This window comes from Dipteris shenzhenensis, chromosome 9 (assembly GCF_047967505.1).
Source record: "Dipteris shenzhenensis isolate YYH24624 ecotype China chromosome 9, Dip_SZ_1.0, whole genome shotgun sequence".
Classification (NCBI taxonomy): domain Eukaryota; kingdom Viridiplantae; phylum Streptophyta; class Polypodiopsida; order Gleicheniales; family Dipteridaceae; genus Dipteris; species Dipteris shenzhenensis.
Window position 1 is genome coordinate 46,050,116 of NC_141604.1, and position 20,551 is coordinate 46,070,666.

At 39.2% G+C, this 20,551-nt stretch overlaps 1 protein-coding gene across 3 annotated transcripts; it reads right to left on the bottom strand.

Annotated features, from left to right (window-relative positions):
- Positions 1-2,077: 2,077 nt before the first annotated feature.
- Positions 2,078-12,411, bottom strand: LOC147898727 (peroxisomal fatty acid beta-oxidation multifunctional protein-like). Of its 3 annotated transcripts, none has more exons than XM_087379297.1 (17): positions 12,269-12,411; positions 9,941-10,052; positions 9,354-9,425; positions 9,152-9,214; positions 7,520-7,576; positions 7,278-7,345; positions 7,015-7,096; positions 5,178-5,233; positions 4,790-5,092; positions 4,509-4,595; positions 4,218-4,392; positions 3,914-4,035; positions 3,652-3,815; positions 3,200-3,545; positions 2,960-3,108; positions 2,634-2,760; positions 2,078-2,405 (listed from the first exon to the last, which is right to left on the bottom strand). In XM_087379297.1, exons 2-17 carry the CDS (start codon positions 10,032-10,034, stop codon positions 2,364-2,366), a joined length of 2,007 nt encoding a protein of 668 aa, XP_087235423.1. In that variant the 5' UTR covers positions 10,035-10,052; positions 12,269-12,411; the 3' UTR covers positions 2,078-2,363. The 3 variants fall into 3 exon arrangements, with proteins under 3 accessions (XP_087235423.1, XP_087235424.1, XP_087235425.1); XM_087379298.1 differs by lacking the exon at positions 12,269-12,411 and adding an exon at positions 11,715-12,167; XM_087379299.1 differs by lacking the exon at positions 12,269-12,411 and adding an exon at positions 11,600-11,708.
- Between the last annotated feature and the right edge of the window lie 8,140 nt (positions 12,412-20,551).

The window sequence follows — 20,551 nt, forward strand, 5'->3', positions numbered from 1 at the left end:
TTATCAAGCTTCTCTTGATCAAATATTTAAACTATCTTAAAACTTAAAAGGAACCTGCAACAAGCATCTGCTGCTGCTCTCATTCAACTCTGAATTGCATACTTCTTTGAACAAGGATCTCTCTCCCCAACAAACAAAACCTTCCCCAAAACAAAAACTTTGCATTGAAACTACTACATACATTGCTTTCTACAAAATTTGGAGCTTTAGCCCCTGCAGCAAACCAGTAGCAAACCCATGTCCTTGGTCTGCCACCCTTCAGGAGGGTTTTTAATCTCCTGCGACGACTGTGTATGTATGTCAGGGATCTGCTTCAACAGACAAAGCTCTCGAAAGCTTTACCAAAGTTCAAAGACGAGTCGCTACCCAGCTCCATTGTTGGTGGCGTACAAAGATATGCCTCTGCCCAGCTCCATCATTGGTGGCATATGCTCTATTTCCTCATCCAGTTCCAACCTTGCGATGGTGTTGGAGATACCCAACCAGTTCCTTTCTTGCAATGGGCAGAGATTTGAGGGTTGTCTTGTGATGCCAAGGGTCGTCTTTTCATCCCGATGTGTGCTCGTGGCTTCGATGACCTTGATAGCTACTGCTTTGAATCTTCCTTTCCCAACAACGCTTGTGCAGCACACATCCGGAATCAAATCCACCGCATGCCTCAACTTTGCAATCAGAGGACGGTTCCCTCCAATCTCGTCTCAGATCGACGCATTCCAAAGCTTGGCTTCCCCCACAAGAACTTGCTTCTTCCATTGCCTGTACGTTGCAAGATCCTTTGGTATTGTCTTAGATTAGCGATGCACTCTCCTTTCTTCACACGCGTCCAGAATGATTCAATGCCTTCAATGATTCGGGCCAAGGCTGTGACTCGAGAGTGCGCGCCCACATGTCAACACCTAAACAGCAGTTGTGCCCCACACCCACGAACAACAGCAAGACCTTCTCCTTTTTCTTTTGCTCAGAATCCTCCGCTTTCCTCAGAACCTGATGACTCATCTCCCTTTCCTTCCTCCACACTTAACAGGTGCTACAGAGACTGAGCCTCGCACCCAGAAATGAAACACATACTGGACTTCTCCATGCTCGCAATCTCAGCACGTCCAATCACTTGACCCTCGGCAACCTCGCTTTAATACCATATGTAGGAGCACGAAGTGAGGGAGAGAGCTGGACAGCAGCATGAGGATACACAGCAAACGTGAGAGAGAGAGAACCAACATGAACTCTGGATAAGGAATGAACACAAAATGAGTGATCGTACTTCTAGTGACCACTAGGTATATATATGAACCCATAGTGTCGCATAACAAGAGCAAGTCTAAATAACAGAAATAAATCTAGACTAGCCTACATGTCCATTTCAGTGACATAAATGTCGTATAGATCCAAAAGGACTTCCCTCTTTTGGGCATACTTCTTTCTTCCTTTCGGCCTGTTTTATGGGCTTTGTTCCCAAAGGCAAAGGGTATACTGTTTTGTAATAATTATTAAACCCTAAACCCTTTGAATTAATAACTTTTTCAAAGCGAACACATCCGTTAAGTATTGATCACTTGCTTAATATCATCTTTTGTAAATGCATTTGCTTAAGCTAAAGTCTGTATTAAAACGAAAAGAGCTGACTAAAACATTTTTAAGGCAGCGCTATTGAGCACACAATTTGCTCTCTTGTTCTTTGTTGCTTTTTGTACCTCTTTGTAGTCAATGCCAAGCCTCTTTCTTTGATGTATGAAAATTGTTTAAAAGGTAATACATTATAAATTTTTAAACAGGAAAATCTGATGGGTAAAGTTTGGACTCTCGTGCTCCAAAGATTAGATTATAAGATCTGAAGCACTTCAAGAGTATATACCTTGGATTGAGATAATCAAAGCCCAAGGTCTTCCCAGTAAGTCCACAAACAGAACCTGGAAACCACAAGTTATCCTAACAATTCAAAAATTTCTACAGTGGATTGAAAAATCAAAGCCTAAGCTTTTTTCAGAAAATCCACAAGCAGAACTTTGAAACCACAAGTTAACAGAGGCTTTAATATTGTGCAAAGCTGAAGATTGCATAGCTTACAAAGACCTGGTGCTCAGAAAATAAAATATCTTGTTGCTTGTAGGAGGATTCCCACCTGTGCAGAAGCACATTCTGCATTTCTCTTGGGCAAGCTATAATGATTATTACAGGAAATCCAATTCCTTAGGTAAGACGTAGATGCCTAATATAATTTTACACAAGAAGTAATCAGGGTCATGGGAGGTAGAAGCCACACGTGCATTTGCTCATGAGATGACCATACATGATACAATCTCAAATAACAGGGATGAGGTTTGTCCCTATGTTACTTCTTCGTATTGGAAACTCCAAAATGTATCTTACAAGCGAGCCATAAGCCGATCTGTGACTTCATCCTTAACCTGATGAGGCACAAGAAAAATGATCATTATAATGAGATTTTAAACCATTGCATGAGGGTCTCCCCCTTCCCCCCCAAACGCACCTCCCCCTGCCCCCCACCTCCCGACCCTCTCCCTCCTCTGGTGGACATTCAGATTCAAGGATACAAGGCCTGACAGGAAAATAAGCATAGGGACAAAGGCACATCTACAAATCTTCTCTCCTTGCACATAGTTGTGGTTGTTCACCTGTGGACCACTTGTATCTAGCCAAGGGCGTGGCTTGAAAAAGTTTCCGTACTGATTTGACCACCGTGTTAGCTGTGAGATAATGAAATTGGTACCCACTGAACGAGCCCAAAAAAGAATGCCGCCTCTGCATATTGGAAGCAGATATTTATGAGCTTAATAGATTCTTCTCGACTAAGGCACTAGCATGCTCATAATAATTGAGGACTCACAATTTTACTACAGTATTGTAGTTAGAGGAAAGACTCCATGTGACTGCCATAAATCTTGATTCTAGTAATGTAATATAAGAATGTGGTGCAGGCTGCTGATGGAAAATCAAATACCTGTAGTTAGGAAAACCAATTCCTAAGATTGATGCAATATCAATGTGCTCGGTAGTCTCAGCAATACCATCATGAAAGATCTGGTATGCCTCATTAACAATAGGGAAAAGTAGCATGTCCAGGATATCTTCTTCAGCTGTAGGTGTTAGCTGTAAAATGATGCAATGATAAACTGTTATGTCTTTTGTACAGGATGTAAGTTAATTGTGTTGTTTTGTTGATAATGCAGTCCAGTTTTACCTTTTTATTCTTCAAATATCCAGGTAATTCCAAGGAATGGCTTAAGTAGCTTTGAAACTCGGGGCCTGATAGATCCCTCTGAAATTTTGTGAAGGTGAAGGAAGTCGTCATGCCAAAATCTTTGAGGAGTGCATGGATTTGACCTCTATCCACCCCAAGTTCTTCCAAAATTGATACACCCGTGGAATAAACAAAGCAAAGACGGTCTACAATAAGACCTGAGGAACTTTTGACCACCAGTGGCAACTTCTTCATAGATTTGACAAGTACATGAACATCAAGAACAGCCTGAGCAGATGTCTTTTCCAAAACTGAAACCTCCACCAGCTCAGTGTTATAAGAAGGGCTGCCAAAATTCCAAAATAAAAGAGTATTATTCAATTATGTGTCGCGGTTACATAGTTTCTCAGTAACAGAGATTCAGTCCACTTTCAAAAGCACTGGAAGAACACCTCACAAAGTGCATTCCAATGATGCGGTCCTGAATATGCGTCTTAGCAGAGATCAGACCCAAGTCGATCCATGATGAGTTTGAAGCTAGGATACAGTTTGGGTTACAAATCTCTGCAAGCTCTTGAAATGTCGTGTATTGGTGTGATGTGCTCTCCTCCACTGCCTGCAAATGGTGAGCCGAGGGGATGCAAGAGTGAATTAAAAAATAAAAGTAAAATTGGGAATGGAAAGTTCACAACTTCAAATTTTTCTCATAATTACCTCTACAACCAGATCAATATCATGAAAATTCTCATAGTCTGTCCCACCAGTCACTAAAGCAGCCATGCTTTTTATCCGTCTCTGAGAAATGATTCCGCGTGCTCCAAGGCTGTTTAGATTTTCTGCTTTAAATAGAAGCGATATAAATTAAAATCACTTTGGTTATCACTAGGATCAGATTGATGCTCTTTATTTACATGCAATGGTATAATTCGACCCTTTCATTGGACTGAGATCTTCCGTCTATGCTCATCTAACATTACTTGGCATCATTGGAAAGGGAACAAATGGTGACACATCGTACCTTCAATAAGCATCAGACCAGCTTGTAAAGCATCTTTGTTCTCAGCCTTCAAATGAATTGGGATTGTAGAGAGGATAAAAGATGTGGCAATAGCTGCACCGGTGAAACCACAACCTATGACTGCTACACGGTTTATTTTTCGAGGTTTAAACCCTTTGTGAGTGATCGCAGAAACCTGGACTGGACAAATGATAGCTACATTATAAAGCTAAACATATGAAAATTCTCAAGGAAAGAGACCTTTTACAGGCATGAAATATGGTCTCAGAACATGAAATTATAATTACTTGCCTTCATTACGGAAAGCCGTGCAAAGAAAACATGCATCAGGCTTTTGGCTGCTGGAGTGCTCACAAGCCCGTGGCAGAACTTTTCTTCCTGTGGATGACCAGCATGAAAGAAAACTATAAATGGTGGTACTACCAAAACTAGAAAAGTAAACCTTGTCTCAAATTATCTAGAATCACAATTGAAAGTAGTTGGGCACCTTGAGGTGAGATATACAGCAAGGAAAAGAGGAAAAATATAATCATACGAGTATATCCTGACGATGTCAAGGAATGAAAACGAACCAGGATTGCACCAGCCAATCCACCTTTTCGAATGCCCTCTTCCATAACATCCAGACAGAGAAGAGGGTGCAAAAGATTTGGATGGTTCTTCTTGGCTTGAGCCCTTGCTCGTCTCAAAATATGGAGTGATTCTTCTAATGTCTCTAGTCTATCAACTCTCTCTAAAGTCTTGTTCCATGGAAACCTTTTCTCAAAAATGTCTAGCGCACGGTGACATGCTTTTTGAAGAACATCCCCACTGACAATTACTTCATCGATTAAGCCTGCTTGCATTGCTTCCATAGCAGTTAAGGGTCTTGTCATCTGCAAGGAAAAAGACGTGTAAAAATACAAATTTTACAATGAGAGATAATGGTATTTGAAAATATGTAATTCTCAAGAAAATTACCCATAGTATCTCAAGTGCCTTTTTAAGTCCCACAAGGCGAGGTAATCTTTGAGTACCTAGAATTCAGAATATCACAAGCTCAGTTCTACTTACATGAAAGTCACATTACATTCAGTGTGCAAGAATATCACAAGATAAGTTCACTTACATAGTAGTCACCTTACATTCAGTCAAAAAAAGGGAAGTAACTAGTTTCAAATTTACTATTCCAAATAACTCGCCTCCCTTTGACTCTACAGAAGCATACTTGTGACCTTCCCCACACTCTCCTTCCCCCGTGTCGCTGTTTCTCTCACAAGTCCTAAGCTAGACTTTCAAAGTTAACCGGTTGGACACCATTTGACTTGCAAGTAGGTATCTGGGCTCTTTTTGATTGCAGATGGTTTCTCAACTCAACATCGAATGATCTGATTCAAGGCAAGTAGAGGCATTCCATTCCCCCTGCAAGAAGAGTGGGGTGTGTGGAGACAAATATCTTCTAGTGGCTTTAGATATCATCGAGGACATGGCCATAACATTGCTGTCCCACTTGTCTTCCCAGTGCTTTGCTTTTTATTTGTCCTTGATTATCAGTGGAAGGATGAATAGGTTGACCTAGGAGGAATTGGTACCCATGGTGCTCGACCAAGAGGAGACATTTCAAGATCCTTCCCAGAATAGTCGCTTGCAGGCTTTGACAGCTGAGTAGAAGGGAAGGAAGAAGATGACTAATAAGGAAAGAGAAGCCCTAAAGGCTTCATATACGTGTAGCCGTGGTGGCCAGGGGATTTCTATGTGTTCTGTTGCAGCTATTATCCCCTAAGCATATCAGTAGTAGCATCTTAATTTTTGATTGAGAATTTGCATTTGTTAGTTTGTCGATCTGATGGCTTCTATAAAGGGATGTCCTATTAGAAGCCATGGGAATGGATTTCAAACATTGTTATTCCATGTTGGTTCGAACTTCGTGTCATTGCTGCCGACCTTCACCAAATGTTGATATAAATCTTAATATCAATGATGAAGAGCGAGAGACAATTGGCAAGTCATCTCCGTACAAATTTTTGGCATGCTTAGTCAAGGAGGCCACAGGATCACATCGATATCCTGCTCTAATACCATGACTGATTCTGAGAGAGAGAGAGAGAGAGAAAGAGAGAGAGAGAGAGAGAGAGAGAGAGAGAGAGGAGTAAGTGGAATAGGCAGGGGTTTTATTTCATGAATAAGTGGTTACATATATACAAGCCTTACGCCTGATTTCAATATTAGGCGATGCTTAATTGCATCGGTTTGGATCATACACTAACACATAATGTTGCGTAACATAACTTAATATAGATTCTAACATATGGTATGTTACATGAGCAAGATTTTTCGGTGATTTACACTGAAGTCCAATGAATGCCAATGAAAGGCATGAGAGGACCAAAAAAACCGAATGCCTACATTTCCTTGGTTGTTGAATTTTGATTGTGTATACAGCCAGTGTCAAAAATTGGGCATAGATTATTCTTTCAAAATTTTGGAAATAGTAGATAGGACGAAATATAGCCCTCCACCTTGGCTTGTCAAAGGTCTACATGTGAAAACCCAAGTTACATTTATAAGGTAATAGAATAGCTACTAGTTGTGATTTATACTTCTAAGGTGTAGAAGTGGTTTACTAATAATTTCTAACTTTTAATTCAGACCAGCTTACACAGAACAAGTTGGTTTGGATAAGATCTTTCCAGAAAATGCATAAGGTCTTAGCTCCATGCTCTGCATGATGTATTTCTGCCTTGAGTTTCTTCTTTCGGCTGTTTCTTTCATAATTAATAGAAGTCTATTTCATGGGGTTGGGGGAATAAGAGCTTACCTCCCAGTCCAGGTATGATGCCATTGTGAAAATCAGGCACACTGAATTTGCTATTGGAATCGGCAATTCGAGAATGGCAACCCTTGCCACAAAACAAGTAGAAAATTGCACGTTTCAGTTTCTCACATGAACTCGATGAAATGCAGTGGAATCATTCAAAGATTGGTTCCCAAGTCATCTTATTGAGAACTACTACATTTTGCTTTTCCTCTAGTCATGACTATAGTTAAATGATGTTTACCATGGTCTAGCTTTTCACCTACCAAAGTCATTTCAAGACCTGCACCAATTACAAAGCCTCGAAGTGCAGCAACAATTGGTTTTGGTGCATCTGCAGAAATATCATCACAGAACCAAGTTCTAGTTCATAAACAACTTTTGTAAGTCTTATGCATAGACGGCAGTTTTATGAAAATAAGAAACCTTGAGCTTTCATAATGGAATCATCTCAAGACTATTATGTGTCCATATACATAACAACAGAATCTTCTCCAGTATGACATACCTTCTATTGCACTCATAAATGGAATAGGGGGAATAAACTGTGCTTCATCGTCACAACCTGCCAATGACAAAAGAAAGAAGTGGTGATGGACTGATATAAAGAAGAAAATACCATATTTAAGTATATTTTCAAAGGAAAATGCTAAAAAGAGCAAGGAAGAACTGATGTAGATGCAGAAAACTTAGATGTCCATTCCTAACAATCTCAATGTGCTGCATGAAGACTTTTAACTTTACTCAAAACATGTTAATGCCCTTCTAGAAATTAGTGAATACTGAAGATCCAGGCCTTTTGAGGCACTGAGCCACAAAAGATAGATGAAGAAGGTCATGCCAAAACTTGAGCGTGTTGGCCCAACTCTTAACGCAATTGTGAAGTATATTACATAGTTTGCAAATATTTGATATTGGTAATGTTAGCCTTACACTTCTGCAACAATGCAAATAGTGTCCATAAGAGGACTATGAAATAAAGAGAAATTTTATTAGATTGACTTAGGTCAAAGAAAGTAGAACTAGGATTAGTCCAAGAACTAGAATGCATGCATTTGACTAACCTTTAATGGGTTAAAGTGTTGGTGTTGTTTAATTGATGTTTAGGACTTGGAAGACTGCAAAAAGGCCAATAATTAATGGGGCAAGTGCAGGTCCCACAAGGCAACAAGCACCAGCAGCTCCTAGAACGTGGTGCCCCATTTAATGAAGAGGACACGGGTTAAAGAGGCCATTAAAAGTGCCCTAAAGATGGGCAAAAGCAAAAAAGCCAGCTTTTGGTAAAAAGTAGCTTTTAGAAAGTAGGTCTAGCTTTTTGCTACACTGTCTCTATAAAAGAAGAGCTCCAAGTATCAAGAAGTATTGTACTCAACTTCATGCTCTTCTCACAGCCAGTTGTACAAAGTTATTTCTATTGCAATAAAGACCTTCGGGGAGGGGGAGGGGGCAGCCCTTCTTTCTGGCCCCTAGTGCTGTGTACCTTCTCTTTCCCTCCTCTCCCAGCTCACTGCGATTTTACTCCACCAGCCCCTGCACGAATTTCCAAGCATTGTACGGCTAATCCCAGTGCCAGCCCCTACTCCTCTTGCACTTGTGAACTGTTCCAGAGTTATCGTGTGAACTGTTCCAGAGGGAGAACCCTTGCAGTGATTTGGTTTCCAGCCCACTGGGAGCCTTTCCACTTTCTGCAATTTGATTTCCAGCTCCGCCAGGTGTGGGTTTGAAGACTTGGAAAAGGTTTCAGCCATTCTCTGAATGATGGGTAAGTACTCATTACCCTTGCTACATTTGATTATAATTAATCTACATTTTGCTTGAAAGAATGCGCTGATCATTGTCAATGAGCTTTGTACCTCTGGGAACTTCCTGCCATAATTTCATCATGAAAGTAAGATTTCAACCCTATTTTGCAATGCAACCTGTCTGCAGCACAGTGATTTACCTTCGTTTTCTATAACTCACGTCACAGGGCTGAATCCCCAGCACCAGTTTAGATGCATTCTATCTATAGGTCCTCCTTCCTAGAAGAAATGTATATCTTCCCATATGCAGGAAAATATGTATATTTCACTTGACTCAAATGCACGAACTAGATAAAACTTTTCTGAGGTTGCCAAGAGTAAAAGCAAGAACATGTTACCTTTCCTTTGTACTTTCTGAAACAAAGTAAGATCCACTCCGAATGAGAAATTATCACCTGAGGCTGTGAAGCAGTTGTATACAGGGCACCATGAAAAAATTTCAGGAATTCTCAACACACAAAAGAAATACAAAATAGAGAAGAAAAAACTGTGGGATGAAAAGAAATTCTCGCAGTCCAGCAGAAGTAAAATGTGAATCACCTGTCAAGACGATTGCCTTCACATCCCTTCTTGAACAAGCCTCGTTAATCATCATTTCCAGTCCATTCATAACTGTATAACAATCATTCATCATGTATAACAATCATTCCTCGTTAATACCTCTCTATACAGAACAAAACAATTTCAAAATAGTCCAGCTCAAAGTGTCTCAAGGAAACAATCCCTTCATTTCCAGCATAAATCAAGATGATGGTTGCATGAAGATGTGCACAAACCCGAGCTAAGAGCCATAATCAGGGAAACAGACCAAGTTCCCAGTGTTTGCTAAAATTTTCCTCAGTCGTCTTCAAGATGTGCAGAGAAATATAGGATGAAATTTGTCAATTGTCACTCGACTTATAAACCAACCTTGTGTTACTTAAAAAATTATCTCATTTTCAACCTCACATGCTAGACATAAAATCATAGTCTAATGGCAGCAGAACCAATGCAAACCGTAAATTGTATTTACCCCTGTTTCATATCGCAGCAATTTTTTCGCAAAGCACATGAGCAATTCGGTTTACTTTCATCATCTATAAAAAGATGGAAAATTTTGAAAAATGCGCCAAGAAGAAGCAAGCTACCAGTAGGGTTCAGAGTGTTTTTAGGTGGATTGTTGATTGTAACGATAGCAACACCATCAGCACGAACATGTAACTTCACTGCAATGGCCACCATCTTGTTTCGTTCTTGTACCTGTTACACATTGTCATGCATCAGAGATAAGTACAGTCTACATACCAAATCCTATGCCCACATGACCACGTGGCTTCCTTTGCCAAGTTACTCAAAGCTTCTAGACTTCCACAAGCAATGATATGAGGGGAGGTATTTTCATCCTGCATATTTTATCTATAAGCCTCGAAGGCAGGACGAATATCTTACTCCATCTGCAGCTAGAGTATTCCATATGGGTAGGAAAAGGGTTTTTAAACACAAAAATCCGTCGAATAAAATCATTAGAACATTAAATGGCTCTGTAAAAAAGTAGATAATATCCCTTGTGAATTGCAGCAGAAAGTTCCTAATGAGGGGTATCACAGTCTTTACATCCTTTTGATGAAAAACATCTGACCAAACAGTAGACTAATGTGTGTTTCTAGCATTTTCACCCATGGGATGGCTGTTTTTGGATTAAAAGCTTTTGCAAGTAAATGAATCAAGTTTAGCAGCTTTCATGAATTCCTTCACGATTTTTTAGAAAGCTCTAAGGACTGAGGCTGGGCCTGTTCGTCCCACCATTAGTTGTTGCAACCTACAGAGTCTTCAATCTATTATCATTGGACACAACTAAAAAATCCACGGACCTTGTGGGAACCCAGTTAGCCCTTCTTCAAGTGAGAAAATTGGTCATTGCCAGTGTTGAGATGCATATAGGGGCAACACAGACTAGCCAAGAGATCTACTGCTAGCAGACGAGGCACACTTGAGTAGCCAAGTTTAAAGATTTTGTGTGTAAGTAGGAGTAGGATAGCAAAATAACCCACCGAGCATGTAACCAAGTACTTAGTTCATGCACTTTCCCTCCTTTCCAACTCTATATTGACCAACTCTAGGATTGCAGTGCAAAATCATAGAAAGAGGCCATCACTTTTCTTTGATAACAAATCAAATCGGAAGACCAATCTCATAAATATAACCAAATTCATTGTTACCGCCTCTGCGTGCCCTCCAATGAATTATACTCAGTTGGGGGACGAAAGAAAGGAAGGTTGATTTAAGGTTTTGTCCTACTCTTGGCCGGTGATTACATGGGGACGCCTTCCATCAAGCCCTACCACCCACGATGAAGCGAGCTTGATGCTTGGTTCTAACTTCGCTTCGGCTGGTGCTGGAATCCTTAAAGGCTCTCGGCGCATTTTTGTACGCACTCCTTTTCCATGCCTCGCTATTTTGTATGCTGGGTTTCTAAAGAGAAGACTGGAGTCTTAACTGTATCGATACTGCAGCTGAAAATTCTCAATATAGAAGAGCAGATAATAGATTTCTTAAGAGCGGCAGCAGCTCAACAGATCTCTACCGCTCTCTATTTTCTCACGTTTGGAGGCAATGACTATATCAACAATTACTTGATGCCATTCGCTAGCTAGAACCACAAAAGCGTACACGCTTCCACGGTATCAAGACCTTCTCATATCAACCTAGAAGGGCCAGCTCATTGTGCATCCCCCTGCCTTTGCCTTGACATTTTGTTATAATTCTTGCCCTAGATAGACATTTTGTTTGAGAGCTTAGGAGTGTGCCTTTGGAACTTGCAGACTTCATGCTAATTTGCGGAAAACCGTTCAGGTTGTAATCTCAATTCAGGCTCAAGAGAGAGGATTTATCAGTGGAAGGGAGGAGGCATCCTGGGCTGACCTTACGTATGAAGCCTTGATGGAGATTTTCAAAAGAGTAAGCTTTGAGGAGCTACACGTCTCCGTGCAGCTGGTATGCACGGCGTGGAAAATGGCGTCCAGGGTAGGATTGCTTTCGGAAAAGGCAGGAGACCTTGCTGTTGTGAGAACCATCTTTCGAGAAATAAATTGATTTTATGGTCAAGTTAGTGGTCGATCGGAGCTGTGGGGATTTGAGCGAGCTGCCTACTCGACATTGTTCCAATGATGCGTTTTCTTACGTGGCCTCACGGTACGTAGTCCTTCACTACTGTGTCTCGGTCTCTGAAAGCTGAAAGAAAAGAAAACAGTGCCTGCAATCCTTATGGTTTGTTCCAGAGTTACACCTTGTTTGGGTGATTCTTGGTTGCTATTCACACTTCATGAGCTTTGAGTTGGAAGGTTAATCCGATTCATGCAAGGAGAATGCAGCTCTGAGTACGAATGAAACCCAAGAGAGTGTGCCGAGTTTGCAATTGGGTCTTTGCAGGCAGCGACGAGAAAACTAATAGTGGGGAAGTAAAAGAATGAAATTACGAGAGTAACCTTCGTGGCTTTTGCTCCAAAATCAGCCTCGGATCAGCTCCGTGGTGTGGACCAAAACCTGAAGCGGACAATGCAAAAGATGTGATGCTGGGCGATAGTCGTGATTCACGCATGACTAGCGTTGGGCAGGAACGAGAGAAATAATAAGGGAGCTCTCGGGGTGAAGAATACCAAAAAACAAAAAGACGATGCGATCGATGGGGATTCAGAAACTTCTGCACAGTGTGTCACACTTGTTGGCAGCTGCCCCTGATCTCTTTTCATGTTATGCTATTCCCGATCAAAGCGCTCCCTCTCTCTCTCTCTCTCTCTCTCTCTCTCTCTCTGGGCTTGTTGCCAGTCATAAGAAAAGCTACAGATCATGGAAACTCTAATCAGCATGCTCATCCACTGCTATCCCTATCAAAGCTCTCTCTCTCTCTCTCTCTCCCTCTCTCTCGCTCTCTGGCCTTGTTGCCAGTTATAAGAAAAGCTACAAATCATGGCCTCTCTCGCTCTCTGGGCTTGTTGCATGCCACTTCTAAGAAAAGCTACAAAATCATGGGAAACTCAATACAGCATCAGACCACCAACAAATTCACTACAAGGGACGTCTCTCATGCACATGGCCATAAGCGTGACCAAATACTCCCCGCATCGCGTGCTTCTGCGCGCTCCGTCTCTTCTAATTTCATCCACGACTAGCTCGATCAAAGCAAAGGAATCGAGTGACGCAAAGGGGACACGCAAACTGATCGACTAGGCGTTGTTTTACAATCGCAAGCAAGTTAGTCTGAAGATTCGAGGTGCTTGAGGTGATCCCCAGGAACTGAGGGAGCTGCGGGCCAAAAGACAAGCGAGAGCATCCATCAACTAGAGACAACGAGAAAAACAAAAATACAAGCTCCAAATTACATTATCATTTTCCTTAACTATCATTACTCCTTAATTAATCCTTTCTTATCCTTCACTCTTCCTATCCTTAGGGACACAAATTCAGCACCGCCCTCCCTTTTCTAAAGAAAATCAGTATTGATCCTCGGTTTGTCATTGGCCCCAAATTCCTATGTGTATCTATAAAAATGACAAAAATTTTCCCCATTTCCCTTTTTCATTTGATAAAATTTTTTCCAGAGCGTTTGTAAATGAAAAAGTAAACACCCAATGACAATGATTTCTTGGACAATTTTTGTCCGTGCCCGGGGCCCTCCCTTCACCAAAGCCTCATTCCATAATTCAAACTTCCTTGTCTCCTTGGAAACATGTCTCCTCTACAGGACACGCTTACATTTCTCGAGAGTCTCACCATTTGATTATCTATATCACATTCTAGATATCTAGGGCTCTTCGCCTTTTGTCAACACTACTCCCATTTCATTTTTTAAAGCCTACCATTTAAGATGCCCAAAATAGATATTTAAAGCTTACCGTTTCACATCGCATTATGAAATCTATCTAATGATCCCTTAGATAACAACCCATGGCACTCATGCAGACACAAAATTGGTGCCCTTATTATGGCTTATTCATTGTCTTTAGCAACTCTATCAAGGATTTTTCATGTAAATTAGGCGCATGAACATGTTAGTAAGTCATGGAAAGTGTGAGTACGAAATCAAAGAACAACATAGACTTGATGGTAACTCATGGGTTGAAACAGAATAAGTTATTGGTTTGGGCTCAACTCAAGCAAAACATATATGTACTCAAGCTAATAATTTGTATAAGAGTCTAGAAGAAGGTTGATGGGGGATTATATGCTCTTGTTTTTTAAGGAAATGTGGGTTTGTAGATTTGAGTATGTTGTTCTCGAGCCAAATGGCACTTAATAAAGTTGTGTTGTATAAGGGGGATATACTGGCCTCCTAGCTCATTACATGTCCCAGAGGGTAACTTTATAAACATGAAACATAGTACTTAAGCTAATAATTTGCATAAGAGTCAAGAAGAAGTGTGGTAGGGAATTGAGGGGAATTATATTGTCCTCTATGTTATGAGGAAATGTTCGTTTGTAAATTCAAGTGCCCCCTAGTTGTTCTCATTATCTAGAGCCAACTAGCCCCTTTGTAAGGGCATGTGCCGCTCTCCAGGAAATTTAATTTGGGGACTTATGGACCATTCATAGATTGGAGGGAGTCTTTAAAATACTTATCCAATATAATTATGGGATGTACATGTACTGAGAGAAGTACAAGATCATGTTTAAAAACATAAGATTTTAAAAAATAGAGGTATTTTAAATGTGTGCTTGTTCATATCTATTGTGGTTTTTTACAAAGTGACTGCTACCCTGGGTTACATGCTTTAGCTTTAGACCATGAAGAAGTGGTGCAAAAGTGATTTATGTGGTGGGGCCCTAATAAAACATGCTATGAAGGGAATTAGGTTCTTTGTTTGCTAGACCTAGGGCTACACTACTAAACATCTCTCTCTTTTTCAAATCTCCTTCTCAACAATTTATCGCCTCTTACTCCCCTCCTATTGAGGCTCTATCAAAGCAAGGTTGAAGCTCCCTTCTTTGTAGCCCCACCTTAACCTAGATGCTACAAATATTTGCCCTCTCATAAAGCTTACCTCATGTCCATTCTATAACTCACCTTCGAATTCACCAATCAAATGTAGCACCCATAATTAGGAAAGTTACCATAATAATGAAAGTTCCATACGAAGATGTATCTATATCATTTCTTTTTCTTTCCCGCACATTTCATGTCAAATTTTGGACTTGCCACACAATCATGTGTAACTTCCATAATCATAAAATTTACCATAATAAGATTTCCCTATATCATCTCTCTTTCTTTCCCACACATTTCATGTCAAATTGTGGACTTGCCACACAATATACAATGCTCTAAGTACATGGTTAAAATCTTAAGGAGATTTATGATTCTCAAAGTGGGTTTGGATGGCCTTTTTTTATTATGCTTACTCACCCCACCCAAAAGCTTACAACCTTACTAACAAAAAAACCTCAACATCAATTAAGGATGGTTTCACAAATGTTCAAACGAGAGCTTGGAATGATTTGATTGGAGAAGAAGAGTTGTCCATCACTTTTTCATTTCCTAAACGTCCGTGGACAAGCTACTTTGAACCCACCAAAGAGTTGAGCCCTGGACAACTTTTTCAAAGAAGGTGACTGGTAGGTCAACCTCATACAAGGAGTGGACATCTCTCTCATTGGGCCACTCAAAGTTGTCTCCTTTAACACCAAAACCTTTGGCCATCTAGCAAGGTAACTTTTAAGATGGGAACATAGTTATGGAAGTGTAGGTCATTGGGTGACCTTTCCTAGGGTGGAGTTGTAAATATTAGCCCATGCTACCATTTTTGAGGCTTCAATGGGCCTAAATATACTTAAAGTTCTTACATAGTTTTTTAAGGCCTAATTTGGGAATTCTAACCTTATAGATGGCTCTAGATGACTTATGCCAATCCATTTGAGTACTTGAAGGGCTAAATTTGGGTCTCCTATGAGAAAGTTGTAATTTTTGGGTGAATCTATTAAATTTGAAGCTCTAAGTATTAGACCCCACAACTTGGAGAAGCTTCTAGATTCTCCATTAGGCAAATATTTTCCCTTAAAATTTACCTTGGCATTTAGGTGTTTGTGAAAGACCCAATGGACATACATTTGTGTGTACCTAGGACATCAATTTTTGAAACGATTGCTGTCCATGGATCCTTATGAATCCACCCTAAGTATAAATACATTAACAAGGTCTTTGTTAACATCTTCTTTTGTTTTTGAATTCACGATTACCACAAAATCAACGTATGATGAAATATCAATCAAATGGGTGCCATTCATTGAAATATCCCTTTAAAAAGGACCCATGATACTCCTTACTATCCATATGAGTGGCACCCTCATGGTTGGCCTTGTATTTGTCTTATGTCACCCTAGCAAGGTTATCTTCATGTAAGTTAGGTGGAAATACAAGGTGTGAAGTGGGTGGAAAAACAAAACAAAACCAAGGAACAGAGTATGTTTGGTTGTATGTGGTTTAGCATGATGATATAAGCATTCATCAACTCCTTGATACTTCTACCATGGATCAAAATCAATGATTGATTGGGGTTGATTCTAAGGCATATATATATACTTAGCTTTATTTGCATAAAGGCTATAAGGAGGGCGGTTGGGGAATATATCCCCTCGTGTTATTAGAAGAAATTTGGTGCAATTTTAGGGGGGTGGGGAAATATTGCCTTGCATTATCAAAAGTGTTGTCATAAGATATTAGGTGTAATTTTAGAGTGGTGGGGGATTGTGTCTCCTCTTGTCATTAGTAGTATTAAAAGACATTAGAGTTTAGCTATAACTAGGAGGGTGGTGAAGGAATATATTTCCTGGTCTTAGCAAAAGACATTAAATGTAATTTGAGTACTAGTTGTCGTTCTCATTATCGAGAGCTAACTAGCACCTAAATATATAAGTGCAAGGCATACCCTCATTAGTATATTACACATTGCTCTATCTTTAAACCATGAAAGTGTGAGTGGACAGTTTGAATTTGATGGATGGTGCCGATGAAATAGATGCTATCAATAGAATTAAGCTCTTTAAGTTCAAGCACATTAAAAAAACCATTAAAGCGTCGTGCTATTTTTGGGTCTCCTTCCTAGCCAGAATTTTGATCTCCCATCCCAGATGGACTTTAAAGATCCCTTCTTCAAATACCCATCTCCACACAGATATGCAAATCCCTATAAATCTTTGCCTTCACATAGTTCTTACCTTATACACTCTCAAACCTAGTACAAGATTAAGCAAAGGATTAATTGTAACCACTTCATTTCATTTATCTGTCTCTTTCTCCCACATGGTACTCCTATGCAACTTAACAATCACTAAAGCTCCCACTATTATTGTGCTAGAATATGCTTGTATTGTACCTCTCTCTTTAGTCTCACACATCCTAGTTCAAATTATGAGCTTGTCATACATTACACTAGGCCATAAAGCATTGCAAGACATTCTCAGTCCATTCTCGAGGAATCCAAAGTATGAGCTTGTCGTACATTACACTAGGGCACAAAGCACTCCGTGACATTCTCATTTCATCGTTGAGGAGAATAATTTAGAGTAGCTAGCCCTTCATCTTCCCCTGGAATCATCAACTTACTTGTTGTGCTTTCTTTTCCCTCTTTAAAACTATTTTGTCATATGTTGATCCAATGCAAAAAAAATTCATAATATATGGGAGGAGCTTTGAACTTAACATCCAAACTTGTGTATATATGGAAGGGGATGAGTGATTGTGTATGAAGTTATAATATTTTAGATGGGGGATATTTTAAATACATGTTAGGTGATGTGTGAGTGCAACTCTCTCTCTCTCTCTCTCTCTCTCTCTCTCTCTCTCTCTCTCTACGGACATGTTGTTGTTTGCCCACATAAGATTGTATGTGGAATAACAGATAGGGATTTGGGAGGGATTTAAAATGGCCATTTTAAATTGACAAATTAAAACATTTAAAACATTTTTTTTGGGACCTTGGAGCAATTTAAATTGGGCCATCAATGATTTTTTACCAAGACCGGCTATAGCGGGTTATCACGTGTGGTAAATCAAGACACTGCATGGTAACATGGAGAAAATACCGCATGGTAGTTTTGTTTATTGCATTGTATGTTGTATACCACATGGTATATTTAAATTAACGTGTGGGATTACACTAAATACTGCATGGTATTGTTAATTTACCATGCGGTATAATTGATTATACATAACTCTGCACCCACAACATACAGTTTGCATTCCCAAGATTCTAGGACTACTTGAAGTCTCAATCAAAATAAAAAGGCATAAGCAAAAGGATAAACAAAGCTTCCAAAAAAATTTGTAATTTTTTAAATCCTTTTAAAAAGTGTCTAGTATCGGTGGTGGCCTTCCTAATATCTACCCACACTAGGATGCAAAATGGCTAAATGCAAAGCTATTAGTTTACAATTTATCATTTGAGATTTGAAACATTGTTTTTATAAAGGAAAGCATTTTTAAAATAGAGTCGTAGAAATTTGAAGTTAATTTCACGAAAATATGGAAAAACATGTTTTTTTAGTGGGCATAAACTATATAGATTTTAAAAATTAGTGAAAAAAGTAAATGTTTTTAGTAGTCATAAACTATATAGTTTTTAGGAGTAATAAACTTATTGTTAAAAAATCATATGTTTAGTAGTCATAAACTATGTAGTTTTTAAAAATAGTAAAAAAAATCGATGGTTTTGAAAGAAAGTATCTATGTGCCAATGGGGGGTCTGCATATGCCGACTTGTAACTACTTGCATATGGATACAAAATTTTGTCACATGTTTCGGTGGGGGGTCCGTGTATGCCGATCCATAACTACTCACATATGGTTACAAAACATACATTAGTCTTTGTGCTAGTTGGGAGGTTCGCTGGTGCGAACTTATAACAACTTGCATATGGATGTAAAATATTATATAATATGTTATAGTTTATAGTTATTACTAGAGAGAAATACTTGACTTTGACCAGTTGTGGCTCGCTTTTGCCAGTTGATAACAACCCATTGAAAGTCTAGCCAGTTGTGTAGCTTGCAATTGTGCTAGCTTGTATCAACCCATAAATTATACATTAGAGATTGTTATGGACCATACTAGTAAGACACAATTCATGTCATATTATAATATACATTGCAATATAGTTTTTAATACTTTATTTTCATAATAATTAACTAAACTTATGTTAGGTGCTTTAATGAAATTTGTTTAAACATGTAAACTATTTGGAAAAAGAATTGACAATATATGTTGATGGTAGAAATTGTACCATTTTAACCTAGCAAGGTGTCCTTTACTACATAGATTTGAATAAAGAATAATGATAAGAGCGCATGTAAGTATCGCTAGTTACTACACTAGTGTGTGTGAAATATCGACACTAGTGTGTGTGAAATATCGATATTCGTGTGTAGAGCATGATGTTGCGAATGATCATAGTGCAGATAGATGCTTAGTTGAGAGAGAGCAGGACATGGGAAAAGGTAACTTGCCATCCCACGCCTGTTTTAATAGGATGATTACCACGGCTATAATCATCCAATTATGTCGAGAGGGGGCAAGATGATTGGATGGTTGCTCTCTTGAGGTCCAACACACTTACATGGAATGGATTTAGGAAAATGTCACCTATTAGGAAAATACCATGAAAAGCATAGCTATGTGAAAAGTATTGAATTGCTAATACATACTAATGACATGAGATTTTTTAGTTCTTTTACATGGACAATAATCATGGTAGAGAGAGAGGATAGGGTAGGACAATAGAAAACCTAGAATGAGGTTCATGGATGAGGGCAAAATCTTGCAAAACCATAATATTTTGTTACAATGTTAGATCATCAGAAGTGGATGTGCAATGTTTGCAACCAAATGTTCATAGGATCTGCCTTAAGGATGGGTGTCAAATCTTTTACTGCCATCCTATGTGGCATTAACAATATGTGAAAAGTCTAAAGTTGTAGATGAGTGATAGTGGAACGTTACAACTATGCCAATGTAATGTGACAATGACTTGGAGCATGGGAGTTACAAATCAAATGCTGATGCCTTTTTTGGTAATACATGGAAAGATCTATGATGTATTAGGGCTTGTTTATGTTGAATTAAATGCCATTTGATAGATATTTCAGACTATGTATAATGTATCAAAATACTTCAAATCTATGAAATAGTTGTGTCATTATGGTTGGAGGGTAGTCATCATGCATGAGAGAATTGTCACATAGATGTAAGTATTGCTAGCTATGGCACAAGTGTGTGAAATATCGACATGAATATGCAAAGCACGATGTTTCGAGTGATTGTAGTGCAAATAGATGCTTACTTGAGAGAGAGTAGAACGTGGGAAAAGGCAACTTGCCATCCCACGCCTATTTTCATAGGTCGATTACTACATATATAATCATCCAATTATGTTAGGATGGGGCACGACAATTGGATGGTTGCTCTTTCTCGAGGTCTAGTGCACTTACATAATGTTGTCAGAATAATGCTGAGTGAAACTATCATTTTGATGCAAGACTTATTGAGAAACAAATTCGAACAATAAGATAAGTTATTGACAAGCCTTAAATCATGTTGTTCATGTCAGAACATAGACAAGAAACTTATTGAGCAACAAAATGAATACAAATCTTTTGCACATTGCTGAGCTATTTATGTGTATATAGAGAAGAACATGGCTCCAGAGAAATGAGGGCAAAACCATAAAAAGGCACATGATTATGTTACGGTCTTAAGTGCCACAAAGTGGAT

What these genes read in the sequence shown, in the direction of transcription:
- LOC147898727 (XM_087379297.1), bottom strand. Translation starts at nt 10,034, where the DNA reads ATGGTGGCCATTGCAGTGAAGTTACATGTTCGTGCTGATGGTGTTGCT. An exon ending in GAAGGCAATCGTCTTGACAG is followed by an intron (nt 9,215 to 9,353) that starts GTGATTCACATT and finishes ACTGCTTCACAG; the next exon opens with CCTCAGGTGATAATTTCTCA. An exon ending in ATTGGAATGCACTTTGTGAG is followed by an intron (nt 3,546 to 3,651) that starts GTGTTCTTCCAG and finishes GAATTTTGGCAG; the next exon opens with CCCTTCTTATAACACTGAGC.